The sequence below is a fragment of the Myripristis murdjan genome, chromosome 22, assembly GCF_902150065.1.
Source record: "Myripristis murdjan chromosome 22, fMyrMur1.1, whole genome shotgun sequence".
NCBI lineage: Eukaryota > Metazoa > Chordata > Actinopteri > Holocentriformes > Holocentridae > Myripristis > Myripristis murdjan.
In genome coordinates this window covers 2,418,394-2,445,024 of record NC_044001.1, presented here as the reverse complement: position 1 = coordinate 2,445,024, position 26,631 = coordinate 2,418,394, and the positions used below count along the sequence as shown (strand labels likewise).

At 46.2% G+C, this 26,631-nt stretch overlaps 1 protein-coding gene and 1 pseudogene across 1 annotated transcript in view; both read left to right on the top strand.

The window, feature by feature from the left end:
* npas3 (neuronal PAS domain protein 3) overlaps positions 1–10,953 on the top strand; it is a 357,351-nt gene extending 346,398 nt beyond the window's left edge. Inside the window, exons 10-12 of the mRNA XM_030044091.1 lie at positions 2,853–3,000; positions 4,085–4,200; positions 9,179–10,953. Coding sequence (XP_029899951.1) covers positions 2,853–3,000; positions 4,085–4,200; positions 9,179–10,878 — 1,964 coding nt within the window. The 3' untranslated portion in view covers positions 10,879–10,953. The remainder of the gene's footprint in view (positions 1–2,852; positions 3,001–4,084; positions 4,201–9,178) is intronic.
* LOC115353980 (tripartite motif-containing protein 35-like) overlaps positions 1–26,631 on the top strand; it is a 993,629-nt pseudogene that overhangs the window by 816,827 nt on the left and 150,171 nt on the right.

Here is a 26,631-nt window from a genome sequence, read left to right as displayed (position 1 = left end):
GCTCCATAAAGGCGTGGCCGGCTGAGTTTGGGGTGGAAGAAGTTGAGCGGCCCGCACAGAGCCCCGACCTCAACCCCATCCAACACCTTTGGGATCAACTAGAACGGAGACTGGGAGCCGGGCCCTCTGGTCCAACATCAGAGTCTGAGCTCACAAAGGCTCAAAACTCCCACAGACACTCCAACATCTGGCAGAAACTCCCACAGACACTCCAACATCTGGCACAAACTCCCACAGACACTCCAACATCTGGCACAAACTCCCACAGACACTCCAACATCTGGCAGAAACTCCCACAGACACTCCAACATCTGGTAGAAACTCCCACAGACACTCCAACATCTGGTAGAAAGCCTCCCAGAAGAGTGGAAGCTGTTCTGCTGCAAAGGACCAACTCCATATTGATGCCTCTGGGTTCAGGATGGAGCTCAGAGAAGCTCCTGCAGGTGGAGGTGGACCAGGACTTCTGTCCATGTAGTTTATATCACCAGTTGCTGCCTAAACAGTGGGCTATCATAAGTTCATGTATGTTGGGTGCAGTTTCCTTTAATTCCTGTGGTTTATGTCAGGTGTGTCGAACAAATCTGTTATAAAATGAGACATCAGACATACGAAAGATGGGACTTTGTGTGTGTGTGTGTGTGTGTGTGTGTGGAACAGATACATATATTTTTTTATTTATCTGACAGATGATCTCCAGCTCGGTGTGAAGAGCTTGCCGTGCTGGAATCACAGCTCGGCGTTCCCGCGTGTGGCCTCTCTGTTCATCCACTTCCATTAGACACGGCGATACGCTGCGCTGCTCTCCGAGGACACACACTCATTTGAATAGGCAGAGCTGTGTGTGTGTGTGTGTGCGTGTGTGTGCGTGTGTGTGTGTGTGCGCATTCATTGTGTCGTTATTTACTCTGCCGTACAAACAAAGCAAGGTCACATTCAAGGTGACGTGATCTCACCATCTCTGCCTTAACATGCAAACAAGTTATTTTCTCCTCCGTCTCTCTCTCTCTCTCTCTCTCTCTCTCTCTCTCTCTAACTCTATGAATAGGCTAACGAATGAATGCTGGCCGTCCGAGCAAAGTCAATTACAGCAGCCCTGGGGATGTCGTCTTAAACAATGCTATTAGTTGCTAATAGTTTTTAATTACTGGCCTTCTTTTTATATAAATCACTCCCTGCTTTCTCTCTCTCTCCCTCTCTCTCTCTCTCACTCGCTCTCTCTCCCGTTATTTCTGTCGTGGAAAAACCTATTTGTCCCCGTAATTAAACGGGGGAGAAGAATATGAATTTACCGGCCCCTCGCTTCTCGTTTCTGACTGTTTCTGTTCGAGCGCCTCCTGATTAATGCCAATACATATTGCTTCAGATAACCATTTAGTGGTTAATTTAAGCCAAATTTATTGCGGGCGTGCCGTCGCAGAGGGGCAGAGCGCCGGCGTGCAGTCACACCGGGAGCAGACGAGGCCCCCCCCCCACCCCCCACCCAACCCGGGAGAGAGCGCCCCGCCGCGCCGCCCGCCGCAGCGCCACACCGCCATCTGGTGGCCGGACGGCGCGCCCACAGCATGTCACACACACACGTTTACCATCAGGGGGGGCTTTTATTTTTTCAGCCTCTTGTTCAGGGGAAACAGCAGCCGGGGAGGTCAAAGGTCACAGGTCACCGCAGGAGCTTGATAATACACTGCAGTGCATGATGGGTAAAGAAGAAGCAAGCAGAAGTTTTTTTTTTTTTTTTTTTTTTTTTTTTTTTTAAGAAAGATGAGTAAAACAGCTTACACAGCTCCTTACACAAGTTAAAATTATTCCTGGATGTTATAAGGCGCACACACACACACACACACACACACACACACACACACACACACTCTAGGCCTCAAAGCTGAGAGAAACCCTCTAAATAACTTTAACACAGGCGTTTACAGCTGAATATATGAATTTTTTTATCATCATCGATAACTCTTACAGTTATTAGTGGACATGGAGTAACATGTGGATTAATATAAATGATACATGGAAATATGAGACAAGAAAAGAAAAAAAAACAGAAAAGAAAAACAAAGAAGAAAAGAAAAGGAAGGAGAAAAGAGGAGGAGGAGGAGAGCAGCAGGTTAGAGGGCAGCTTTCCTGAAATAATCCTGAAATAATCTCATTTCACCCACGAGCCTCACAGTGTGCTTCATGTGAACAATCATTTAAGAACAGAATGAAAGGCTAAGAAAAGAAATATGCATAACAGAGTCATTTAAAAATAAAAAAAAAAAACAACAAACTGAACTGAGCAGCGGAGGGAACAAGAAATGTGCATCTCTGTTGTTTTGTGTTTGTTGTTTTTCCCCTCAGGGTTAGGATTACATAATCTGTGGTTTAATGTTATTTTTTTCCGTCTGTCATGGTGTGTGTGTGTGTGTGTGTGTGTTACCCGCTGCACAAACCAACTCAGCTGCCACTTTGCTTCAAAAAAAAAAAAAAAAAAATTAAAAAGTCTTATAATATTGATGTTGTATTGGTTATTGATTATCTGCACACTGACTGATCGCTTCCACTGTTTCTGCAGGGTGGAGGTTAACATCAAACACACACACACACACACACACAGACTCGCAAGCACCTGACAGACACTCAATGCCAGGTCTAAACACACCCTCAGATGCACACACACACACACACACACACACACACACACACACACGTTGGCTGTCCACGCTGCAGTGTGTGTTGCTCTGATTAATGACGGCAGCAGCAGAGCAGCTCTGAGCCAGCTGTCACATGACATCTGATGACTCTCTCTCTCTCTCTCTCCCTCTCTCTCTCTCTCTCTCCCTCTCTCTCCCTCTCTCTCTCTCTCTCAGTGATGAATAAGGGTCAGTGTGTGACGAAGTATTACCGCTGGATCCAGAAGAACGGCGGCTACATCTGGATCCAGTCCAGCGCCACCATCGCCATCAACGCCAAGAACGCCAACGAGAAGAACATCATCTGGGTCAACTACGTCCTGAGGTCAGAGGTCACACACACACACACACACACACACACCCTGCTCACCTGCGTTTTTTTTTTTTTTTTTTCAAATCCAGGACTGAAAATATCAAACGTCTTCATAATACGGATTATTTCATTTACATCAGATTACAAATGCAGTGATGATCAAAGGTCAAGGAGAGCTGGAGCATCATCATCATCATCATCATCATTATTACTATTATTATTATAATTATTGTTGTTGTTATTAGTTATTATTATTTTCAGTTATGCGGCAGTGTATTAGGGCCATTGTTGGATCTGTGGCAGGGAGGGTCATATTCCAAAGAGAAAAAAACTTAAATTTGGAGATTAAAGTCATAAATGTACAAGAAAAAAACTCACAAATGTAGGACGAAAAAAACTCCAAAATTCTGAAATTATAAACTCATTTTATAAACTTATTTTTATTGTTTTTCCCCTTAAATTTGTGAGTTCTTTCTCATAAATTAATGACTTTAATCTCAGAAATTATGTTGTTTTTTTTTTTTTCTTGGAATATTAATCACTCCCCCTCCCCTGCCTCCTTTATTTTTTCCTCCCTCTTGTGGCCCAAATATGCTGTCATAAAGTTATTGTTTATTTAATATTAGCAGTGCTAGTAGTAATTATATTAGTATATTCTCAGTTACTCTGTTTTCTTGTTATTAGTATTGGCAGCCATGATATATATATTTTATTTATTCGATTATTTATTTATTTCTGTTAGTAACCGTGGCAACACCTGTTTCCTGCTTCAGACGGTGGATGATCAGGGAGTTTAGTTGTGACAGAGTGACTCTCCATCTGTCTTTATGGACCGAGTGACTGAGTGAACAATGAATGAATGAATGAATGAATGAATGAATGAGGCAGCAGTTTAATCCTCAGTGAGCTTCCAGAGAGACAGAACGACACTGACCTGCCCCTCTCTCTCTCTCTCTCTCTCTGTTGTCAGCTCAAAAAAAAAAAAAAAAAAAAACAATGTGTGTGTGAAGACAGCATATCAAATATTAACTGGACTGTGTGTGTGTGTGTGTGTGTGTGTGTGTGTGTGTGTGTGTGTGTGTGTGTGTGTGTGCAGTAATCCAGAGTATAAAGACACGCCCATGGACATCGCCCAGCTGCCAAACCTGCCAGAGAAAACCTCAGAGTCGTCCGAAACCTCCGACTCCGACTCCGAGTCCAAGGAAAACTCCGGTAAGGAGGGCAGGGAGGGGGGAGGAAGGGGGGAGGAAGGGGGGAGGGGGAGGAGGGGGGGTTAAAAAGACGAGGTCGCAGACAGAGAAATGAATATTTCAGAGAGGAAGAGCAGAGATCAAAAGAGCAGAAAGAAAAGTAGAGAAGAGAAAAACAAAACAAAGAAGAGGAGCAGGGAATCTTTTGGAGCCGTGATGAAAAAAAAAACACGAGTCAAAAGTTCAATTTTACAAAAACAGCAATAATGACGACGACGATAATAACAATGACAGTAATAACGATAAACCCAGAATCAACTGTAACAGCAACAAAACTACAAGAAAAAAAACAGACAAAATGACATGAAACAGCTACAAACAACAAGATACATAAAAATGAAAAAAGAAACAAGCAGAACACAGATTGGAAAAGTTTTTGAGAATCGATTATTGGATTTGCCACTGAATTTGAGTGGAATATTACCGGATTATCATCAGGCGGTCATCAGAAATCAGAAAGGCCCACCGCTCCACGTCAAAGTGTGAGGAGGAAGAGCCGCCAGAGCTGGTTTATCTGTCCACTGCCGGTGTGTGTGTGTGTGTGTGAGTGTGTGTGTGTGTGTGTGTGTGCGAGTGTGTGTCGGCCCTGCCAGCGGCTGCAGGGAGCGCTGCCGCCAAACACCGACACGAGCCGCGGCGTCTGCACCTTCCCTGTCTGCAAACCCCCGAAACGAAGCGAAGCCCACCATCTCTGACAGCATCCATGCACTTCTCCTCCCCCTTCCCAAGCTTTGTTTTTTTTTTTTTTTTTTTTTTTTTTTTTTTTCACTTGATTAATTACTGGAAAATGCCTGGAGAGTACTCATTATTTCACCACAAACATAATATTTACCAGTACACAGGCCCTAATCCAGAAACCCAACACAGAATACATGAGCCCAATTCAAATGCTAAAAAGAACGGCACGCTTAATCCGCAAGTGGAATTAAAAATTAGAATTTAAACTCCCAGCGTTTTCAGGCGACCAACGCCGAGCACAAAAACTGAGCCGGTGCCGCGGTGCCAAGGAAGCAGAACAACACAATACAGCACCTTGAGCATAATAACGTCAAAGTGCTGCAGCCTGCACTGGCATGATTGGAGCGCGAGCCAGCTGTTATTTTGGCTGGAGGAGAGGTGTTCTGGCACGGTGTCGGGGCGGGCGCCGCTGCCAGCTGCTGGCGGGGCCGGCCGGGGGCGCCGAGACCGGCGGAGCAACGCGACCGGTCCAAACGCTGGCGCCGGCACGCCAGCGAGAGGAGCCGCGTTTGAAGAGCGCTGTTCAAAAATGAGATGTTTATCCCGGGCGCCTGTGCCGCGCTCACGCCTACAGCTGCGCTTCCTTTGTTGCGGTTTTTTGCATTCGCTCGGCTCGGCGTCACGCTGACCGGCCGCCGGCCAACCGCGGCTCACGAGCAACGGTCACATGACTTGGCAGCGGTTTGTTTACTGGACCGAATCCTGGCTGCAGCCTCCGCTTCTCTGTTCGTACCAGCTGAGAACATGTCACACCCCGATGTAGGACGAGAGCGGAGAGCAAATCCAGAGGCAAAGCTGAGCAACTTGTTGCCACCAAAATGATGTTTTACAGTCGGTACAAAAAAAAAGAGACTGTCAGGCTGATTAACCTACAACATGGGGAGCAGCTGACGTCAGGGTGAATCCAGGCCAAAACAACAACCAGAACCAGGCTGGATTCTGAGAACAAGAAAAACGAGAGAAGCAAAAGACATCTGTCGGAGCAAAACAGGAGAAAACAGGTGAAAGAAAATGACGATTCGTGTCGAGACTGACACACAGACGCCGTTCAGGCTCATTTATGCTCTTTGACGTGTGGAAATAAATGTCTCCATTTCAAACGATGCAGCCGTCTCTGCCCACATGCCACCATGCCTCCTTTACGTCGGCGTGGATGTTCATCAGCAAATCCACTAGATGGCAGCACAGAGTCCAAAGTTTCCGACAGCAACAAACGTAGCGGCGGTGGTCTGTGAGGTCATTAAACACATCGCCACAGGAGGACGGCAGTCTGTGAGGTCATTAAACACATCGCCACAGGAGGATGGCAGTCTGTGAGGTCATTAAACACATCGCCGCAGGAGGTCGGAAGATACTTTTCTCCAATATTATCAGTTTTTTCAAATTTTCTTCTTCATGTCTTGCTCATAGTCCGGTCTCTCTTGAACTATACATGCACAAACCTGCACAAATACGGGGGAAATGAACGGACGGAGGGCTCAGTCCATATCCAGATTTAATATTGAGTGTAAATGAGCCTTTAGGCCAAAGCTGACAGCAAACAGAGCAGGTGATGGAGGCCGACTGATCCAACCGGGCTGCACGTTTTACAGAATCACAGGTTTGGTCGGGAAAGCTGGCGAGCTGAAGACAAAGATCGCTAAACGCACAGATCTATCACACAAGTTTCACATCAAGTTTAAAATCGAGGAGGGCCGGCACTACTGCTAACCCAAACCGTAACAGAACACATGAAGAAACATGAGTATGAGCTGAATATGAGCATCAGTCCGCATGTCAGATTGTTATGTTAGGGCGCTCTAAAAGCTGAAACAAAGAGGGAAGTCTGCAGCCTCGTTTGATCTTCTGGCTTCAGTTCATCCTGCCCAACAAACGAATCAAAACGTTTCCGCTGGTTTCCATTCATCCCACTACGATATGAACAGGAACTTTCAGAGCCTTCACACTTTCTTCACTCCAGTTTTCCATCAGCGGAATAAAGTCCTCCACATGAGTTTTCCTAAAAGCAGCAGCACTGTTGGCTTTTCAGGACTTTTTCCACACTGAAGCGCTCCCTCCTCCTCCTCCGCCAGGGAAAATAGTCCCTAAGCGGGGAAACGTTTTGCTTTCCACAGCCGATTATCAGCTGTGCGGTTTCTGAATGTTGAGGACTTTGACTTTGAAGCAGAACGTTATAAGGCGGCTGCTTCAACCACAGATTCTGTGTTGTGAAATCTTTAGCTCCCCAAACGTCCACAATGACTGGTGTGGTGCTTTCAGATGACCTGGTTCTCACCTGCACCTGACAAAACCGGTAAACACTGCAGAGCTGCAGAAACTGAATTAGACGCATCTCAGTTCTCCACCCCGTTTTTTTTTTTTTTTTTTTTGTCAAATCTGTGATTAAGATTAAAAGGCTTTTAAAAATAAAGCCAGTGGGGGTTCATGTATCCCTAGAGCTATGTTGACGCAATGCAGAGGGTTTAAAAATGTTAGTTTAAAAATATCAGTCATGTACAATTCAAAATTATCCACCCGTGTTAATAAGTTCAATAAAACTGTAAATGTGAGTTTGATAAATCACATGTTCTCTTCAGTTCTCCCTCTGGGTTCCTGAAGGTGTCAGATATGTGTTTGTGGTTTCAATCTGCTGCCGTGGTCGTCGAGCGAGGACATTTGTTCACTCTGACTCTGGGGTTATCGATCAATCGATTGATTCGATTTGATTTGATTTGATTAGAAATACTGTTGAGGGTTATAGCACTGTCAACTTCTATCATTAAAACTTTCAAACAAAAAGGTGTAAAAAAAAACAAAAACAAACAAACAAACAAATTCAAGCCAAACTAAAATAAATAATAAAACAATAATAAAACAATAATAATAAAATTAAAATTGACAAAACAAATCCAGAAAGTGGATCAGTGGTTGAAGCTGGAAACAAGGAGGAAGAAGAGAAGAAGAAGCAGAAACACAAACAAGAGAATCTGCTCAGCATCAGGTTGTTGGTTCACACTGATGGAGCTGGTTTGAACCAATTAATATATATATATCTATATATCTATATCTATATCTATATATTTATATATCTATATATCTATATCTATATCTTTCTATATCTATATAGATATAGATATAGATATATAGATAGATAGATAGATATAGATATATTTTCTCTGGTCAGGAGGAACTTGGCTGCAAAAATATTTCAAAGGGTGAACATTATTGACTAAAAGTTCGAGAGCCGCTGCTGTAGGTAATGAGTGCCACCCATAAACCCCAGGACCCTGTGGTCATGATCCTCTGTACATTTTCAAAAAAAACTGCAGCTTTTCGACCTGTCTCGCTCGAGCACTTGTCTCAAAGACAAGAGGTTTTCCTCCGACAAAGCAATTGAGCCGGTCGTCTCAGCACCGTGAGGGATGCTCACCTGTGCCAGCTGGGCAGACGGTGCCCTCTCTGCGCGCTGGCATGGCTTAAAGTGGAACTGCACTGTGTGTAATGGGCTGGCAAGTGCCAACATGCCTGTAAACCACAAGCCACAGATACTGTACACACACCACTGGGTTCACTCCAAAAATGCTGGAAAATCCAATTTGGAAAAACAAAGACGGGAAGAAACGAGCGGTGTCCGTTACGCAAGACTTCGAAAATACAGACGCCTGAATCCTCGCAGGAGCCGTTCTCTTAAACAAACGTCCTTATGCCACTTTGTAAAACGTGTCAAAATGTCTGTACCTCTAATTGTTAAATTGTAATAGTTTTATTTAAGATTTTTTTTTTTTTAATAAATGAAAAATGGTATTAGTGTAGTAATCCGTGGTGTAGTAATGACCCACTGTTCAATTTTCATTTCAAAACAATGATCAAAAAAGCTCGCGATGTTTTGAACACCTTTGGTACATCATGGTTGCAGATTTGGATTTATTTTTAGATAATGGACACCAGCTTTTTTTTTTTTTTTTTTTTTTTAATCATCAATCCTATCTAAGTACCCTTGGGTAATAAAAAAAAAAAAAATGTGTAAAACCAAACTGGGGCTGGGAGAGAGACGAGGGTCCCATCGACTCTCCTCTGTTGGCCAAAGGAAGAAGTTTTGATTCTTGTTTTTGTCCTGTTTTTCCAGAAATGTCTCATAAACTACATTCTCTAAAACTTCACTTTTTAAAAAGTCATGCTTCAGACAGTTTTGTGTCTCTAACTGGTTTCTCTCTCTCTGACAGACAACGAAAACTCCAAGTCGGAGGGGAAGCCGGGCCACCAATCAGAGCGCACCGAGGATCCGGAGGCGGACACCAAGCGTCAGCCGCAGCCCGGCCAATCACAATCCTCCTCTGAACAGGAAATGAGGCGCCAGGAAGAAGGAGACAGCTCGAGTAACCCCGAGAGCCAGGACAGCGATGACAGCCTGGAGCCGTCTGACGGAGAGGGGGAGGAGCAGGAGGAGGCCAGGGGAGGGGGAGGAGGCGGAGGGGGAGGAGGAGGAGGTGGAGGCGGAGGTGGAGGACGGCTGGGGAGGATAGGAGGTCTCGGAGGACTGGGAGGACTGGGGGCCATCGGCGGACTGGGGAATCTGGGTGGGCTTCATATTAAAGTCGAGCATTACGGAGAGGGGGAAGGCGTGGAGCTGCACAACTCGCAGTCCTCCTCGTCCGAGGAGGAGGAGGAAGAGGAGGAGGACGACGATGAGGACGACGATGAAGATGAGGAGGCCGGGAGCGTCAAAGACGGTGACAGCGCCAACGACGTCACGAGCGCCAACACGACGGCGCAGGCGGCCAGCAAGCTCCAGAAGAGGAGGAAGAGGAGGAAAAAGCAGAAGTGGGACGGAACCCGAAGCAGGAGGCTCCGCCTTTCCTCGACCACGCCCAGCCCGGTCGCCATGGGAGACACCGCGCCATTGGTTGATCCCTCGCAGGCCACGGCCGCCTCCTCCCACCTCCTGCCCGCCTCTGCCTCGCCGAACAGTGCGGCGGCGGCGTCCTCGGTCCTGAAGATCAAGACGGAGATGTCGGAACCCATCAACTTTGACAACGACAGCAGCATCTGGAACTACCCGCCCAACAGGGAGATCTCCAGGAACGAGTCTCCGTACAGCATGACGTCCAAGCCGGCGGCTCCAGGAGCGCACGAGACCTTTCCCTCCCCGCAGGGAGGCTCCCTCCAGGTCGCCATCCCCGACTCCGTCCTCACCCCTCCTGGAACCGAGGGAGGAACAGGAGGCTCAAGGAAGCCTCCCTACAACGGAAGCTCCGCCCCGTCCTCCGCCTCCAGCGCTGCGAGTTTAGCTCCTCCTTCCAGTGCCTCCTCCTCGGACCCCCTGTCTCCTCCTCTCTCCGCCTCACCACGGGACAAGCAACAAGGCACGCCCACCACCTCCTCCTCCTCCTCTTCTTCCTCATCCTCCTCCTCCTCGTCCTCATCGTCCTCCTCCTCGCTGCTGTACTCCGGCGACCTCGAGGCGCTGCAGCGTTTGCAGGCGGGTAACGTGGTGCTCCCGCTGGTCCACCGGGTCACGGGCACGCTGGCGTCGACCAGCACGACGGCCCCGCGGGTCTACACCACCGGGACGATCAGGTACGCGCCGGCTGATGTCACCCTCGCCATGGCGCAGGGCAACCTCCTCCCCAACGCCGCCATGAACTTCGTCGACAGCTCCGGCTTCGGCCTGGACCCCAAGACGCCCATGGAGATGCTCTACCACCACGTGCACCGGCTCAACATGTCGGCCGCGGCGGCCGCCGGCCCGTTCGTCGGCTCGCCGGCGGCGGCGACGGGCGGCAACGGCGCGCTCGGAGGCCAGATGCCGACGGCGGCCAACGTCTTCACCACGGCGGAGGGACTCTTCTCGACGCTGCCGTTCCCGGTGTACAGCAACGGCATCCACACCACGCAGACGACTCTGGAGAGGAAGGAGGATTAACGCGAAACGATCAAGACCGCATTACTGTGTTCCGGAATCGACAACTGTGTCAAAGTAAAAGACTACTCACTAGTAAAAAAAAAAAAAAAAAAAGAGAGAAAAAAGACAATGAAAGACTACTTACTTACTATGTTTTCTCAGCGCGGTGTCAGACTGTGTTTGGCGGTGTCAGACTGTGAGGGGAGAAAGGACAGGAGAGGATGACAAATGTATTCTAGCACTTTGAATCTGAGCAAATGAGCTTGTGTAATAGACATGAATGACCCTCAAACGTGTCAAAACCCTTTTTCTATCTCTTTTTTCTCTCTCCTCCTCTTCCTCTTCTCCTCCTCTCTCAATCTCTGCCCCCCCCTCCCTCTTCCTGCTTCACTCCCATTTCTTGCGATCAACAACTGTTTTTCTCTGAAACAAACAAAAAAAAAAAAAACTGACTATTCTTTATTGTAAAGAATTCCTTTTTGCCTACAGAGAATTCATATTGCCTAAGGACTCCGCTGGAGCCCGAAGGGGATTTACTTTTTAATTTGACTCGGTTCTGTTGCGTCTTTATGAAGATGCCGATTGTGTGTATTTAAAAGGAGGACGGTACAGGGATTTGTATGGACAGAAACTCCACGGGGTTCTCCCCCATATCTTGATGTGATCAAGGTTTCGAAGAAAAAAAGGAGTTTTGAGCGGGAGGAGGAAGCTCTCGCGCCCGACAGCGGTCTCAGAGATAATCTTTTGAAAAAAGGTTTTTTGAGGTCAATTTCTCGATGAGGGAATACATAGTACAGAGAATTAATGCTGTGTTTTTTTTTTTTCCTTTGGTTTCTTCCTTTTTTTTATAAATATATTCTAGCTCAGATTTAACTTACGAATCAAGCATTAAGATTAAAAAAAAAAAAGCAATTTCAGCCGGGTAATGACCTGTGAACAGAATGTTACTACTTCCTCTTTTATCCCAGGAGTTTACCTACAGGTCTGCACCAAACATAACCTCCTCCTCCTCCCCGCCCATCCATCCATCTATCGATCTATTGATCTATCGGTCTTTCTCTCTCTCTGCTTTTGCTCTGACGATCTTTTCTCCTCCCCGAGTTTGTGTTTCTCTCTCTCCGTTCCTCTCTGCCTCTCCGTCCACATTTCTCTCGATCTCCCCGCAGACTCATGGTGCTAGCGACCGCCCAGTGACCCTGCTTCAGCTGGCTGACGTGGGTGCTGTAGCCGACCCACAGCTCGTGACAGACTGATCGTTCCGGAGGCGAAAAACACATGAAATGTAACGTTTCTCCCTCCCCGCTTTCAGGAAAGTCAAACAACAACGACGACGACAACAAAAAACAACAACCTCTTGATCAGCATCATCTCCATGTTTCATACGCCCCTCCCTGTCACCTCCCTGTCGGAAAAAAACGCCCGATCTGATTGGGCGGCGAGGGTAGCTCTGGCAACATGGAGCGAGTTGATTGGTTGAGATGTTTAGGAGTTTTTTCTGTGACGTTTTCTAACTCGATCACCTTTACTCGCTCAGTGAGACTGAGGCTAATTAGCTTAGCGCCGCTAACTTGAAAAATGAATGTTGAAAAAAAAAAAAAAAAAACCTCGACCGGCTCCTGTTTGTTCATTTTTATTTTTTTACTACAATGACTACTCTCTGCTTCCTTTTCCCTCCTCCTCCTCCTCCTCCTCCTCCTCCTCCTCTTCCTCCTCCTCTTCCTCTTCTTAAACCGGAATCACCTCCAGAAAATTTCCTAACAATCCGCTCTCTTCCACCTCTCATCGCCGGACTCTGTGATAAACCACATATCAACAAAGAGATTGTAATAAAGACATGCATTTTCAATCAAACAATCAATCAATCAATCAATCAATGAAATAAAACAAAATAATAAAAAAAAAAAGACAGAATATGAATTTTTTTGGGGAAGAGAAAAAAAATCACATTCCTTTAACAACGTTGTTGTTGTTCTTCTGATTCTCTGTGTTTTTGTTTGTTTGTTTGTTTGTTTGTTTGTTTGTTTTTTTGGTTCCCCCCCTCCTTGCCCCCCCCTCCCTTCCCTCCGTTGCCAAAAAAAAATGTTAATCTCACAGTTTGGTGTTCAAAGCACTGTGATTCTCGTTCGTTTGTATTTCTCCTTTCCTTTTTGGTAAAAAAAAAAAAGAAAAAAAGATGAGAATAAGTAATAATTCAACGGTATAAACTGTCACGTCCATCTTTTTGAAGTTGACAGCCCGTCTGCCATCCTGTCATCCTTATTACCCAGTGTGATGAAGCCGTAAACGTGTTACCGATGTGTTCGTGTCACTGGCTGTCAAAAGTCTTCATGGCGACTTCTCTGTGTGTGTTGACTATATGCAGTATATACTGAGCTACTGTAGCTGTTTTTGTCCTTTGTCTTCTCTGTGCTCTTTCTCTAGTGTGGGGGGGGGCGGCGGGCGGCGGGACGGGGGGCGGCGGGACGGGACGGGGCAAGTTCAGGGACGGGCGAGGCAGAGGAAGAATGACATCAAGTCACTCTCTCCCTTTTCTAGCCATCCCGAACTCCCTCTCTCTCTCTCCCCCCTTCTCCTTCTCTCTCCCTCTCTTCCTCCCTCTCTTCCTCTCTCTCTCTCTCTTACTCTCTCTCTCTCTCTGTCTCTCTCTCTATCTGCAGTCTTAGTGAAACCAGTGGAGGTTCGTGGATTTCGTGTCGGTGGCCTTTGCAAAAAAAAAAAAGAAAAAAAAGAAAGAAAAAATTGTAGAGTCCACCTTTTTTTGCTGCTTCCTTTTGTCTTTGTAAAACCTCTTATCATTTTCTAATCTGTTTCTCTCTCTCTCTGTCTCTCTCTCTCTCTCTGCTATTGCTTTTTGCTGTTGTGTAGTCTTATACAGACCTCTTTATCTCTCTATCTCGCTCTCTTTCTCTCAGAGATGAAAAGATTCTTAACTAGCTCAAAGGTTTATGGAGCCATTTTTGCCACTAAGGAATTCTGGGAATCGCAGTTTCCAGCTCTTGCATAATAATAATAATAAGTAATAAATAACTAATAAATAGTAATATTTACACTATAGAAATAAACGATGACGAAAAAAGCTTAAAGTAGCATTTTAGATGTAGTCTATCTTCTGGAAAAACCATGAAAGCCTCAGTTGTGAAACATTCCCAGAGTCCCTTGGGCTTCTTGTGTGCATTGGGTGTATTTCATTGGTTCCCACCAAACTTGTTGACTTTCAAGAACCCTGCGCAACTTCTCTCACAGGACAAACAAAGAACTAGTGGTTTAAGGGAAAAAAAAACAAACAAAAAAAAAACTCACCGTAGTATTTCAGGACTAAATAATAATAATAAAAGAAAAAAAAACGATTTTAAAGATTTCTAAAGAAATGAAAAGAAAAAATATTTCGCACTATAAATCTATTTTTATAGGTGTTTTGGAGAAATAACTGCATGTTTACTAAGTTTGTTCGATGCGTTTCGGTTTCACGTGATCGACCCTCGGTTTCGGTCTCAGCAGTTTTTGTCGATGTTCTGCGTGTTTTTTAGTCTGTCGGAGCCCAAACGGGGACGATGGAGGCCTAAATCAATAAAGTGTGTGTTGTAAAGTGACCGGGCCTCTGCCCCCCTCGCATCAGGAAAACAACTCTGTGCTCTCTGTGAAGAATCAATGTCTCGCTACTGAAAGAACAAACCCAGGTCATGAACTTAAACGTGTTTTTGTTTTGTTTTTGTTTTTTTTTTTGGTTTTGGTTTCCAATAAGGAGAACGTGATTGGGTGGGTAGGGGGGGGGGGGTCGGGTGCAGTCGGTCCATCGCTCCCGTCGGACGACCGTAAAACGCCGTCGGATGTTTTCCGGAGCGCTTCGTTTCCCCCGTCCTCAGACTCGACGCTCTCCTGAGATTAAAGCGTTTTCCTGCTAAACTTGAGAGGTTTTTGGGAGGGGGGGGGGGCGGGAGGGGGGAGGAGGGGGGTGTTGGGGCTGTCCCGACCGGGTGAACAGGAGGATGAAACTCAGACGAAACACAGTGGACCAGGAAATACACCCACATGTAACAAAACCAAACAGCCGGACCAAGCTGTTTCAATGTTTTTTCTGTGTTTGTGTCGAAAAATGAAAACTTGCTGGTGATTTTAAAAACTTAAAAACCTTAATCACAGCTGCTGTCAACCTACATAGTGTTTAAGAATTACAAATATGAGAAATCACTTCATTTACCTGTGAAGACTGTGTCTGTGTTTTTAACTATTTCTTGTACAATTATACAGATTCTTTTATGAGGAACTTGGTGCCAAGTAGCCGAATACGGGAGAGAGGGAATCTCTTATTATCAATGTTAACAGTGTTATAAAATTCTAAATACAAACAAATTAAAATATTAAAAAAGAGAAAACTATGGTACATTTCTATTTTATTTGTTTTATTTGATTTTTTTTTTCCCTCGCAGAAGAGGGAAAAAAACATGACTAACTGATGCTAACTTTGAGTGCCTGGCTTATTTTTATTATTATTATTATTATAATTATTATTATTATTTCGAAAGACATCTTTTGATTTCATTTACCATGAATAATGCTGCAAATCCGAAAATGTACATACTTCATTTTTACAACAGGGTTCTTTTATACGTTTACTAGGTTCTCATCCGTTCAGAGATACATGTCATACATGGTTGTCTTTCTGTAACCCGGTTTTGACCATCTGACAGGTGCCATATTCATAATAAACTTCTCTTGAATTTGTTACCAGCTGGCATCATTTCTTCTGTTGGACACATTCAGTCATCCCGCTCCCCCCGCCCCTGCCCCTCCCACCAAAAACACAACGAACGCTGCCACATCCCAGCAAGCTCTCTGTTTTTCCTTCCTTCCTTCCTTCCTCTCTTCCTTCCTTCCTTCCTTCCTTCCTTCCTGCCTCTCCTCCCCTGTCTTTCCTGTTTCTTTGCTAATCCTGGTTTGGAAGATTATGCCATAGATACAGATAATCAGAGAGATGTAAAAGAATGAAAAAGTGGAAAGAGTGCTAAAACTTCCCAGGGATCAATTTCTGATTTCTGATGCTAAATAAAATTAATGTTGCCAAAAAAAAAAAAAAAAAAAAAAAAAAAAAAAGCATGAATTTGAAAGAAAGTGAACTGATTCCAGAAGAAAAAGAGAAATTATAGATCCTTTAAAAACAGGAACAGGCAACCTTCTCCTGTTTTTTTTTTTTTTTTTTTTTTTTTTTCTCTTTTACAACGTCTCCTTGACCTTCCTCTCAGCGTTTCACCGGCGAGATCAGAGGAGCAGCTCTAGAGCAGGAGAAACCCCCGAGGCATTTTGGGAGCGCGGCGCCCGTCCCGGCAGCCAATCAGGTACGTTCACCTGCAGGAGGAAGGCGGCCCCACCCCCTGCCAGGCAAGGGCCGAAGGGGGGAAGCGACCGCTGGCGGCAGCACTTCCTCTGGTAATCTGGGTAATCCTGTGGAACGACACAGCCGTCATTTCAGATTATTACAAAATGAGGAGTAGATATTGAATTTTTTTTTTTTTTTACTCATAGAGGTGTATTAATTTACTCATTTAATACACCTCTATATGGGCACCATTAGCTGCACAAAGCACATCAAGACAGTACTTGATTTCTTGCCATGTTCGCTGCAGCAGAGCCTCATCAATGGTGGCAATGGCATCAGTGATCTTTAGCTTCAGGTTGTTGATGTCCCGTATCTTTGTTCCATACTCGATATCTTTAACATAACCCTGTAGTTTCGCTGAGTCTGCATATCCGATTTTGTTTCAATAAACCAGAATACACACTGTGCCTTTTCTTGAGGAGTAGCCATTTTGGGGGAGTTTATTTAACAGGACCTATTTCATCAACAGGGTACCTGAAATACACAAATGCAGTGTGATTAAAAACTTTGACAACCACTGAGTAGATAGAACAAATTTGATTACCATATCTCCATCCATCCATCCATCCATCCATCCATCTTCTACCGCTTATCCGGGGCCGGGTCCCGGGGGCAGCAGTCTAAGCAGAGACACCCAGACTTCCCTCTCCCCAGACACTTCCGCCAGCTCCTCAGGAGGGACACCAAGGCGTTCCCAGGCCAGCCGAGAGACATAGTCCCTCCAGTGTGTCCTGGGTCGTCCCTGGGGCCTCCTCCCGGTGGGGCATGCCCGGAACACCTCCCCAGGGAGGCGTCCAGGGGGCAAACAGATGCCCGAGCCACCTCAACTGGTTCCTCTCGATGCAGAGGAGCAGCGGCTCTACTCCGAGCTCCTCCCGAGTGACCGAGCTCCTCACCCTATCTCTAAGGGAGCGCCCGGCCACCCTGCGAAGGAAACTCATTTCAGCCGCTTGTATCTGCGATCTTGTCCTTTCAGTCATTACCCAAAGCTCATTACCATAGGTGAGGGTAGGAACGTAGATTGACTGGTAAATCGAGAGCTTCGCCTTTCGACTCAGCTCCTTCTTCACCACGACGGATTGGTACACTGACCGCATCACTGCGGAGGCTGCACCGATCCGCCTGTCAATCTCACGCTCCATCCTTCCCTCACTCGTGAACAAGACCCTGAGATACTTGAACTCCTCCACTTGAGGCAGGACTTCTCCACCAACCTGGAGAGGGCATGACACCCTTTTCCAGTTGATAACCATGGCCTTGGACTTGGAGGTGCTGATTCTCATCCCAGCCGCTTCACACTCGGCTGCAAACCGCCCCAGTGCCTGCTGAAGGTCCTGCCTCGAAGGAGCCAACAGGACAACATCATCCGCAAAAAGCAGCGATGAAATCCTGTGACTCCCAAACAGGACTCCCTCTGGCCCCCGGCTGTGCCTAGAAATTCTGTCCATAAAGATTATGAACAGAACCGGTGATAAAGGGCAGCCCTGCCGGAGTCCAACATGCACTGGGAACAGGTCTGACTTATTGCCGGCAATGCGAACCAAGCTCCTGCTCCAGTCGTACAGGGACTGAACAGCCCTTAGCATAGGGCCTTGGACCCCATACTCCCGGAGCACTCCCCACAGGGCACCACGAGGGACACAGTCGAATGCCTTCTCCAGATCCACAAAACACATGTGGACTGGTTGGGCAAACTCCCATGAACCCTCGAGCACCCTCCGGAGGGTATAGAGCTGGTCCAGTGTTCCATGGCCAGGACGAAAACCGCATTGTTCCTCCTGAATCCGTGGTTCGACTATCGGCCGAATCCTCCTCTCCAGTACCCTGGCGTAGACCTTCCGGGGTAGGCTGAGAAGTGTGATCCCCCTGTAGCTGGAACACACCCTCCAGTCCCCCTTTTTAAAAAGAGGGACCACCACCCCGGTCTGCCACTCCAGAGGCACTGTCCCCAACCGCCACGCGATGTTGCAGAGGCGTGTCAGCCAAGACAGCCCCACAACATCCAGAGACTTGAGATACTCAGGGCCGATCTCATCCACCCCGGCTGCCCTGCCAATGAGGAGCTTGCAAACTACCCCAGTGACCTCAGCTTGGGTGATGGATGATTCCACCTCTGGTTCCTCAGCCTCTGCTTCCTCGATGGAAGATGTGACGGCGGGATTGAGGAGACCTTCGAAGTATTCCTTCCACCGCCCAACAATATCCCCAGCGGAGGTCAAAGCTCACCACCTGCACTGTAAACAGTGTCGGCAGAGTACTGTTTCCCCCTCCTGAGGCACCGGACCGTTTGCCAGAATCTCTTCAAGGCCGACCGATAGTCCTCCTCCATGGCCTCACCGAACTCCTTCCAGGTTCTGGTTTTTGCCTCCATCACTGCCCGAGCCGCAGCACGCCTGGCCTGCCAGTACCCGTCTGCTGCCCCAGGAGTCCCACAGGCCAACATGGACCTGCAGGACTCCTTCTTCAGCTTGACAGCATCCCTAACTTCCGGTGTCCACCACCAGGTTCTGGGATTGCTGCCACGACAAGCACCAGAGACCTTGCGGCCACAGCTCCGAACAGCTGCGTCGACAATGGAGGCCGAGAACATGGTCCATTCGGACTCAATGTCCCCAGCCTCCCTCGGGAACTGGGAGAAGCTCTCCCGGAGGTGGGAGTTGAAGACCTCCCCAACGGGGGGTTCGGCCAGACGTTCCCAACAGACCTGCACAGTACGTTTGGGCCTGCCAGGTCTGCCAAGCTTCCCCCTCCACCAGTGGATCCAACTCACCACCAGGTGGTGATCAGTTGACAGCTCAGCCCCTCTCTTCACCCGAGTGTCCAAGACATACGGCCAGAGTTCAGATGAAACAACAACAAAGTCGATCATCGACCTTCGGCCTAGGGTGTCCTGGTGCCATGTGCACTTATGGACACCCCTATGCTCGAACATGGTGTTCGTTATGGACAAACTGTGACTAGCACAGAAGTCCAAAAACAGAACACTGCTCAGGTTCAGATCGGGGAGGTCGTTCCTCCCAATCACCCCACTCCAGGTGTCACTTTCGCCGCCCACGTGGGTGTTGAAGTCCCCCAGTAGAACAATTGAGTCCCCAGTCGGAGCACTATCCAGTACCCCTCCAAGGGACACCAAGAAGGCCAGGTACTCTGCACTGCCATTTGGCCCGTAGGCACAAACAACAGCGAGAGCCCTCTCCCCAACCTGAAGGCGCAGAGAGGTGACCCTCTCGCTCACCGGGGTAAGCCTGCCCGCCGCCTCTCACTGAGGGCAACTCCAGAGTAGTGGAGGGTCCAGCCCCTCTCGAGGAGCTGGGTTCCAGAGCCCAAGCTATGCGTGGAGGTGAGCCCGACTATTTCTAGCCGGTACCTCTCAACCTCCCGCACAAGCTCAGGTTCCTTCCCCCCCAGCGAGGGGACATTCCATGTCCCCATCGCGAGTCGTGGGCAAAGGCCCGGCCACCAGGCGCTCGCTCACGAGCCCCAACCCCAGGCCTGGCTCCAGGGTGGGGCCCCGGCTTAGTCTGGCCCATCACCTAGGACCTGTTTGCCATGGGAGACCCTAACAGGGGCAAAGTGCACCCGGCAACATAGCTCTTAGGGTCATGTGGGCGCACAAACCCCTCCACCACGATAAGGTGGCAGTTCAAGGAGGGGATTAACATATCTCATCAAAAATCTATTAAAAATCCTTTTTTAATACATTTTCTATTCCATAACAAATAATCTATTCTATTTGTAATAGATTTTTTAAATTGTAAAGAGACTTTGTGGACACCCTGTACATCTATTGTACGCTGTCCCTGTTTTAAATAAACCAGGTAATGAAATGTGGAGATAAATGACATCAAAGTGATCTAAACCAGTCGCTTTGCGTGTCAGCTGATGCTTTTCCAATGAAAACATCACCTGTGACCATGCGCCTCCCTCTCAAACACAAGGAAGAGGCAGATTTAAATGACATTTCTGGTTAGAAAGTGGGAATAACTCGGCTGCAGGCGCTCTGGTTTGTCACGTGGTGGAACAGGAAATCACACAATGCCTCGCAACTTCAAATTAATAGCGAAATTTCTCTCTAAAAAATAAGACAGATGTGACAGTGACGGGACTTTAGGAGCTTGAAGCAGCAGCTGGTTTTGGGGCGACAGCGACTGGAAATGTGTTTGTTGATGCCACAAACACGGAAAACAGCTGTCGTTAAGCAACAACCCTGGGGTTATTATGAAAAAAAAATAAAGGTATTTGAAAGAGGCAGAGATGAGTTCTGGTGTTTGAATTAGTTGACAATATACTGTCATTATCTGTTGTTTCATTTGGATTAATTTCAAACACAACAAATTTTTTTTCCGTGGCTCCACATGTGCTGCCCCCTGCTGGCCGTGTCTCAGGCCTGCAGCTGATCCCCTCAGCAGATTCTGCTCTGACATGGGATTCAGGAACAAGGAGATCCTGCTGATTTGAGCCCAGAATCAGCAGATTGTTTTCTTCTGAATCGGCCCAAGTCACAGCAACGTCTCTTCAGAGTCCAGATGCTGAGGAGGAGGTTGGGGTTCTGGACTCAAACCAGCAGGATTTCCTTCTGACTGGATCCCACAGGTTTTTCTTGTAAATTTTAGTTTTTTCCCCATAAAATTATGACTCTAATTTCAGAATTTCTTCGTTTTTTCTTGCAAATTTGTGACTTTATAATCGCAGAATTTCCAATCTCAAAATATATCTGTTTCGAATGATGCACTGCAGGAGGACGGCGGTCTGTGTGGGCATTAAACACATCACCGCAGGAGGACGGCGGTCTGTGAGGTCATTAAACACATCACCAAAGGAAGACGGCGGTCTGTGAGGTTATTAAACGCATCACCGCAGGAGAACGGCGGTCTGTGAGGTCATTAAACACACCCTCACAGGGGGATGGCAGCCCGTGAGGTCATTAAACACATCAACACAGGAGGACAGAGGATTATTTTTCTAATATCAGTATTTAAATTTGTTTTTTAAAGTCCAGTCTCTATTGAACTATTGGCTGCGCTGCCTCCATCAGTCCCGCTGCTGCTGCTGCGTTTGGTCCGTAACCATAAACTTTCAAAAAAGAAAAAAACCTGCACAAACACGGGACGGACAGACCGGACAGAAGCATCCGTCTGCATCCGGATTGAACAAGAAGCATAAATGAGCCTTAAGGGTTTCATGTCAAAGCTGATGGGCACTGATGCAGAGTTCACTCTCTGTTAGGGATGCTTTCACTCAGTAAGCCTGCACCCACACCTTCACACCTCCCTCCATCCATCCACACCTCCACCCATCCATCCACACCTCCCTCCATCATCATCCATCACTCCAAGCCTTCCTTCCTCTGGCTCTTTGCCTCTGTCTCACCTTTTCAGCTTTTTTCTCCCGTCCTCCTCGTCCCTCACTTTCATTACTTGCCTTTCTCTCTCTCTCTCTCTCTCTCTCTCATGTCTATGTCCCTCAATCCATCCCTCCTCCTCCTCCTCCTCCTCCTCTTCCTCCGTGCAGTAATAAGAGAGGAGAGGTCAGTCAGTCGACCCTCTGAGGCCGGCCAGCCAACTTTAAATATTTCACACTATTTTAAATGAGCGCACATGAATGATAGATCACAGGAGGGCGTGCGCGCGTGTGTGTGTGTGTGTGTGTGTGTGTGTGTGTGTGTGCATTTGAGAGAGCGAGGGAGTGTATGCACATGTGTCTGTGCATTCATATCTGTGCTGTGTGTATGTGTGTGTGTGTGTGTGTGTGTGTGTGTGCGCATGCATTCCAATGTATGTTTGTCAGGTGAAGGTGTGTGTCTGCACCTGTGTGTGTGTGTGTGTGTGTGTGTGTGTGTGTGTGTGTGCTTGAACCTGAAGCTCCTTCTAATAACCTCTGGCTGTCCGTCTCAGCGAGGAGGTCTGATGTGAAATTTAGATCTGACAGCATCAGTCTTTCACCGGAGGGAGACGCCATTAAAACAGCGAGAGGGAGAGAGAGGGAGAGAGAGAGAGGAAGAGAGAGAGAGAGAGAGCGAGAGAGGGGAGTGTAACGAGTCTTTTCATCAGCCGTGGACGGATGATGAAACAAAGCGTTAGAGATGAAAACTCACCGTTTCGTCTGCTCTGGAACGCCGAGCTTTCAGCGGCTGATCTCCCTAATTCCCAGCATGTACCAGAAGGCAACACATCAAAATCTATTAAAGTGTTTTTGGAGACAGGCCGTCGCCGCTGGAGACGAAAAATCACTTTGACATTCCCCTAATATTCCTAGAGGGACTTCCAGTGTGTTTGCGGCACAGAGCAGCGACTCTATCTGCTGTTGGATCCCTGGAATATTCCACGTTTTAATCCTGGAATATTCCACGTTTTAATCCTGGAATATTCCACGTTTTAATCCTTGAATATTCCTGCGAGGTCTTTGAGATCAGTTTGATTCAGTTTTGCAGAGCGGGAGGCTTGAGTTATTCTGGGTAATGTCTCTTAAAAATACACAGCAGACCTTTTGCTCACTTCAATTACAGTCATCCGTCCGTTTGCTCTTCTAGCGGCCAAACAAACAAACAAGCAGCTTTCATGCCGTAGCCGTCCATATCGTTTCCACCTTAAACTTTCCACCTTAAGCCGCTGGTTATTACCGCAGTCACAAACTTTTCCACGCTATAATGCATGAGATTTGTATCAAAAATTCACCGCGTGCTGCCTCGAATCCCTGACGAAGAAAGTTTTCACTCACAAACCTTCATGATAAACTCAGATTTCAAAAACGCGAGCCCTCTCTGATGCAATGGAAGAGAAAAGAAAAAAAAAACAAGAAGAAACTGGATACTGGAGATGTGCATGAAAGAGTTTTTTTTATTTATTTATTTATTTAATGGTATTGTTGCTGTAAACGCATCGACGCTTTACAACAGCAAAACTGTCAAATAATAAGATGAAAAATCCTCAAGACTTCCTGTGCAATCTGTGTGTTGGGGAACAGCGGCCAGATTTGGGTCAAATGCGGCGTTCATGAGAAGTTTGAAACTGGGAAATTTCCAACCTCCAAGTTGTAAGAAGAACCCTTGAACTACTCTCAGAGAAATAACGGCTCTTAAATGGTTCTTTAAAAAGCTCTCCTTTGGGAGAGGTGTAAATGTACCCCAAAGCTGTTTTTTTTTTTTTTTTTTTTTTTTTTTTTTTTGCAAGCAAGACACTAAAAACTTAACTCTGGAAAAACTTCCAAAAGTGGACTGTTCCTTTTTGGAGCCCTGTTGTAAACAAAGGCAGAGGGGAGCGCTGATGTACGTTCAGGTTTTACTCGGTGAGGTTTAGTCAGTTTCCGCCTCCAACAGCTCGTCTGGTTTTCCAGGTTTTTCCTGGTTTTGTTTCTCGTGCATTTGGCCTCGTTCTGCAGACCGATCTGATCCACACAGAAACACAGACGCAGCCGTGTGGACAGGCGAGAGGCGGCGCTGCTTCTGCGTGGGATAAAGGCCTGAAGATCCATCCGGCCAGGCTGCTGTGACCTCTGACCTCTGACCTCCTGGCTGGCTGCGTGGACTGGAAGCTTCTTCAGCCGCTGAGCTCCCTCTCAGCCTCTCGCTGAGAACCATCAAAAAATGGTTCCTTTAAAACCAGAACTTTTTTTCAAATGGTTCTTCAGTAGTTTTTCAGAATAAAAGCTTCTCTGAGTGTTTTCAATCAGATGACTGTGTGCAGGTTGAAAACCAACATGAACATGATGTTGGCCGGTTCTCCACGTTCCTTGTTCCTTCACTGGGTTCCAGACGAGCTATTAAAAATGTTTTCTGATGGTTTATAGAGCGAGACATTAATCCATTCACTGAGGAAATAATCTGCACATTAATCCATTCACTGAGGAAATAATCTGCACATTAATCCATTCACTGAGGAAATAATCTGCACATTAATCCACAAGGAGAAGAATTGTTAGCTGCTGCCGCCACCAAATAACTCCAATAAACATGAAGAACCTTTAGCACTTTAAAGAACCACAGAGAGTGTGTGGAGAACCAGCCCCTAAATAAAGAGGTTCTTCAGCTGCTGATGGTTCTCTGGAGAACCACAGAGCAGTTTGGGGAACCCTTTAACAACCAGTGTTTTTCTGAGAGTTGCATCCTCGTCAATACAAGGTAGACCATCAATTAAGAGACCAAACACACAAATCATAGGAAAACATCATGTTGTGTGTGTGTGTGTGTGTGTGTGAGTGTGTGTGGTTTGACCCAGCTGCAGAGGTAAACCGGGTCCAGACTCACCACGCCGTCCCGCCGTGCTGCGTTCACTGGCGCTCCGACATCACAGCTTTGCTCTTGTTTGTTTGTTTTTTAGGATTCTTTGGATTTATCCGGAGACGCAGGTGTGAACCGTTTTGACGCGGAAGATGAGAGCCAGGTGTGTTTACTTCATGAACATTTTATTAGATTGTGTGAAACTGAAAGTACTTTGTTTACATGGAAATGAAGGATGAGGGACTTTAACACAGAGCAGAACATTTAGGCGCTTTTTATTTTACCTGAAAACTAAAGCGTAAGAAACATATATTCTGAATGACGGCAGATTATCTTTCCATGGATTAGGATTAGGGGCCCTGAGGCAGACTATCTGGACGTGCAAAGAGAAATTAGGAGTGATTTACAATGATTTAAAATAGAAAATTGGATTACACTGCTCTTACATGTGGAGCTGAGGCGCTCTGTGTGTGTGTGTGTGTGTTTGTGTGTGTGTGTGTGTGTGTGTGTGTGTGTGTGTGTGTGTGTGTGTGAGTGAGAAGCGGCTCTGAGTGGAGCAACAGAGACATCAAGGGGTTTGAAACAGGAACAACATGGAGGATTTCTCAGCTCCTCATGCAAACTGCAGCTTGTTTTCTCCTTTCAGAGCTTCAGCACTTTTCTAAATATGAAGTTTTCATCTCTAATACTGTCAGAAAAATAGCGGTCCTTAAATGGTTCTTCAAGATGCTCTGTGGTTCTACAGAGAACCCTCACCATCTGGTTCCTCATTTGATCTTCATCTTTTATTCTGAAAAACTGCTAAAGAACCAAAAAAAACAGCACAGGTTCTCCTGGTCCGTCCAGAACTGACCCTGACTCTGCCGTCCACAGGGGGGCGCCAGCTGCCCACAGACAGCTTTTCAAAATAAGATACATCCAGTATCACAGCTCCCTCTCTGTGCAGCTGGTGCTTTAGATGAGCAGCGCTGCAGTTTTACTTTTTATTCCTGCTTTAAAACTCCCTGATCGCCTTGTCTTATATCTGCAAAACCACTAGAAATAAAATAATAATAATAATTAAAAACTTTTAGAAAATCAGTTCATTCCAATAATCCCTTTTTTTGTGATTTAATCTATTTTCTATTATTGGTTTTTCTGAGACTTTGTCATTTTCTGTCTTTTTTTTTTTATTATTATTGAAAAATCAAACAAACAAGGGACTCAGTCTGGTACACAAACAGTTTTATCATCCAAACATTTACAGGAAAGAAACATGAAACACACACCATCCCACACCACACATTTATTTATACACATTCTGTCATCGTCATCATCATCATCTTCATCCTCTTCTTTCCTGTCAGCTGCTCTGACCTGCAGGCCGGCTGACACGAAACAGGAACACGTCAATAAAATTATTTCCAAAAAAAAAAAAAGTCAAACCTGACAGACGATTGGGTTTGTTTTGTCGCACCTGCAGCACCAGCTGGACAGGGCTTACCCTCCCTCACAGCCTCATTTCTTTGGCTGTTTAAACTATGTGGTGAATTACACAGCAAACTCCACCCTCCTGGCACTGCAGGCAGGTTAAAACAAACCCGCCCAGCACAGGACAAAACAAAGATCATAGTTTCTCATTTTTTTTCCTCATGCCGGAGCGTCGTGATGGTGGAAAGCCGACAGACACACCTGGGCATGTGCTGAAGAGTGTACACTCTTAAAAACAGGGGTGCAGCTTTGCTCTGGACGGTTCCTCAGTCCAATAATAAAAGAAAAATAATTTAACTGCTCGGACCCTCGGACACCGGAGGAGCTTTCTTTCAAAAACCAAAACCAAAAAGGAGATTCACAAACTAGCAAAACAATTCCTGGAACATTAAAAAGATATTTTTTAAAAATTAAGCATTTTTTAAAATAACTGTAACTACACTCATTAAATGAATAGTTTAGCGTCAGATTACGATGGCATATCAGGGCCGCCGCAAGGAGAAAAAAAAATATGGAGCCTGAGGAAGGGAAATATTCTGAGGAAAAAACTCAGAATTCCTGGGATTAAATGCGTAAATTTACATAAATTTATGACTGTACAATTTCAAAATTTTCATGTTTTTTTTTTCTCATAAATTCACCACATTAATCTCAGAATTTTCAAGTTTTTTTCTCATACATTTGTGAGATTTCTTTTTTCTCATAAATTTACAAC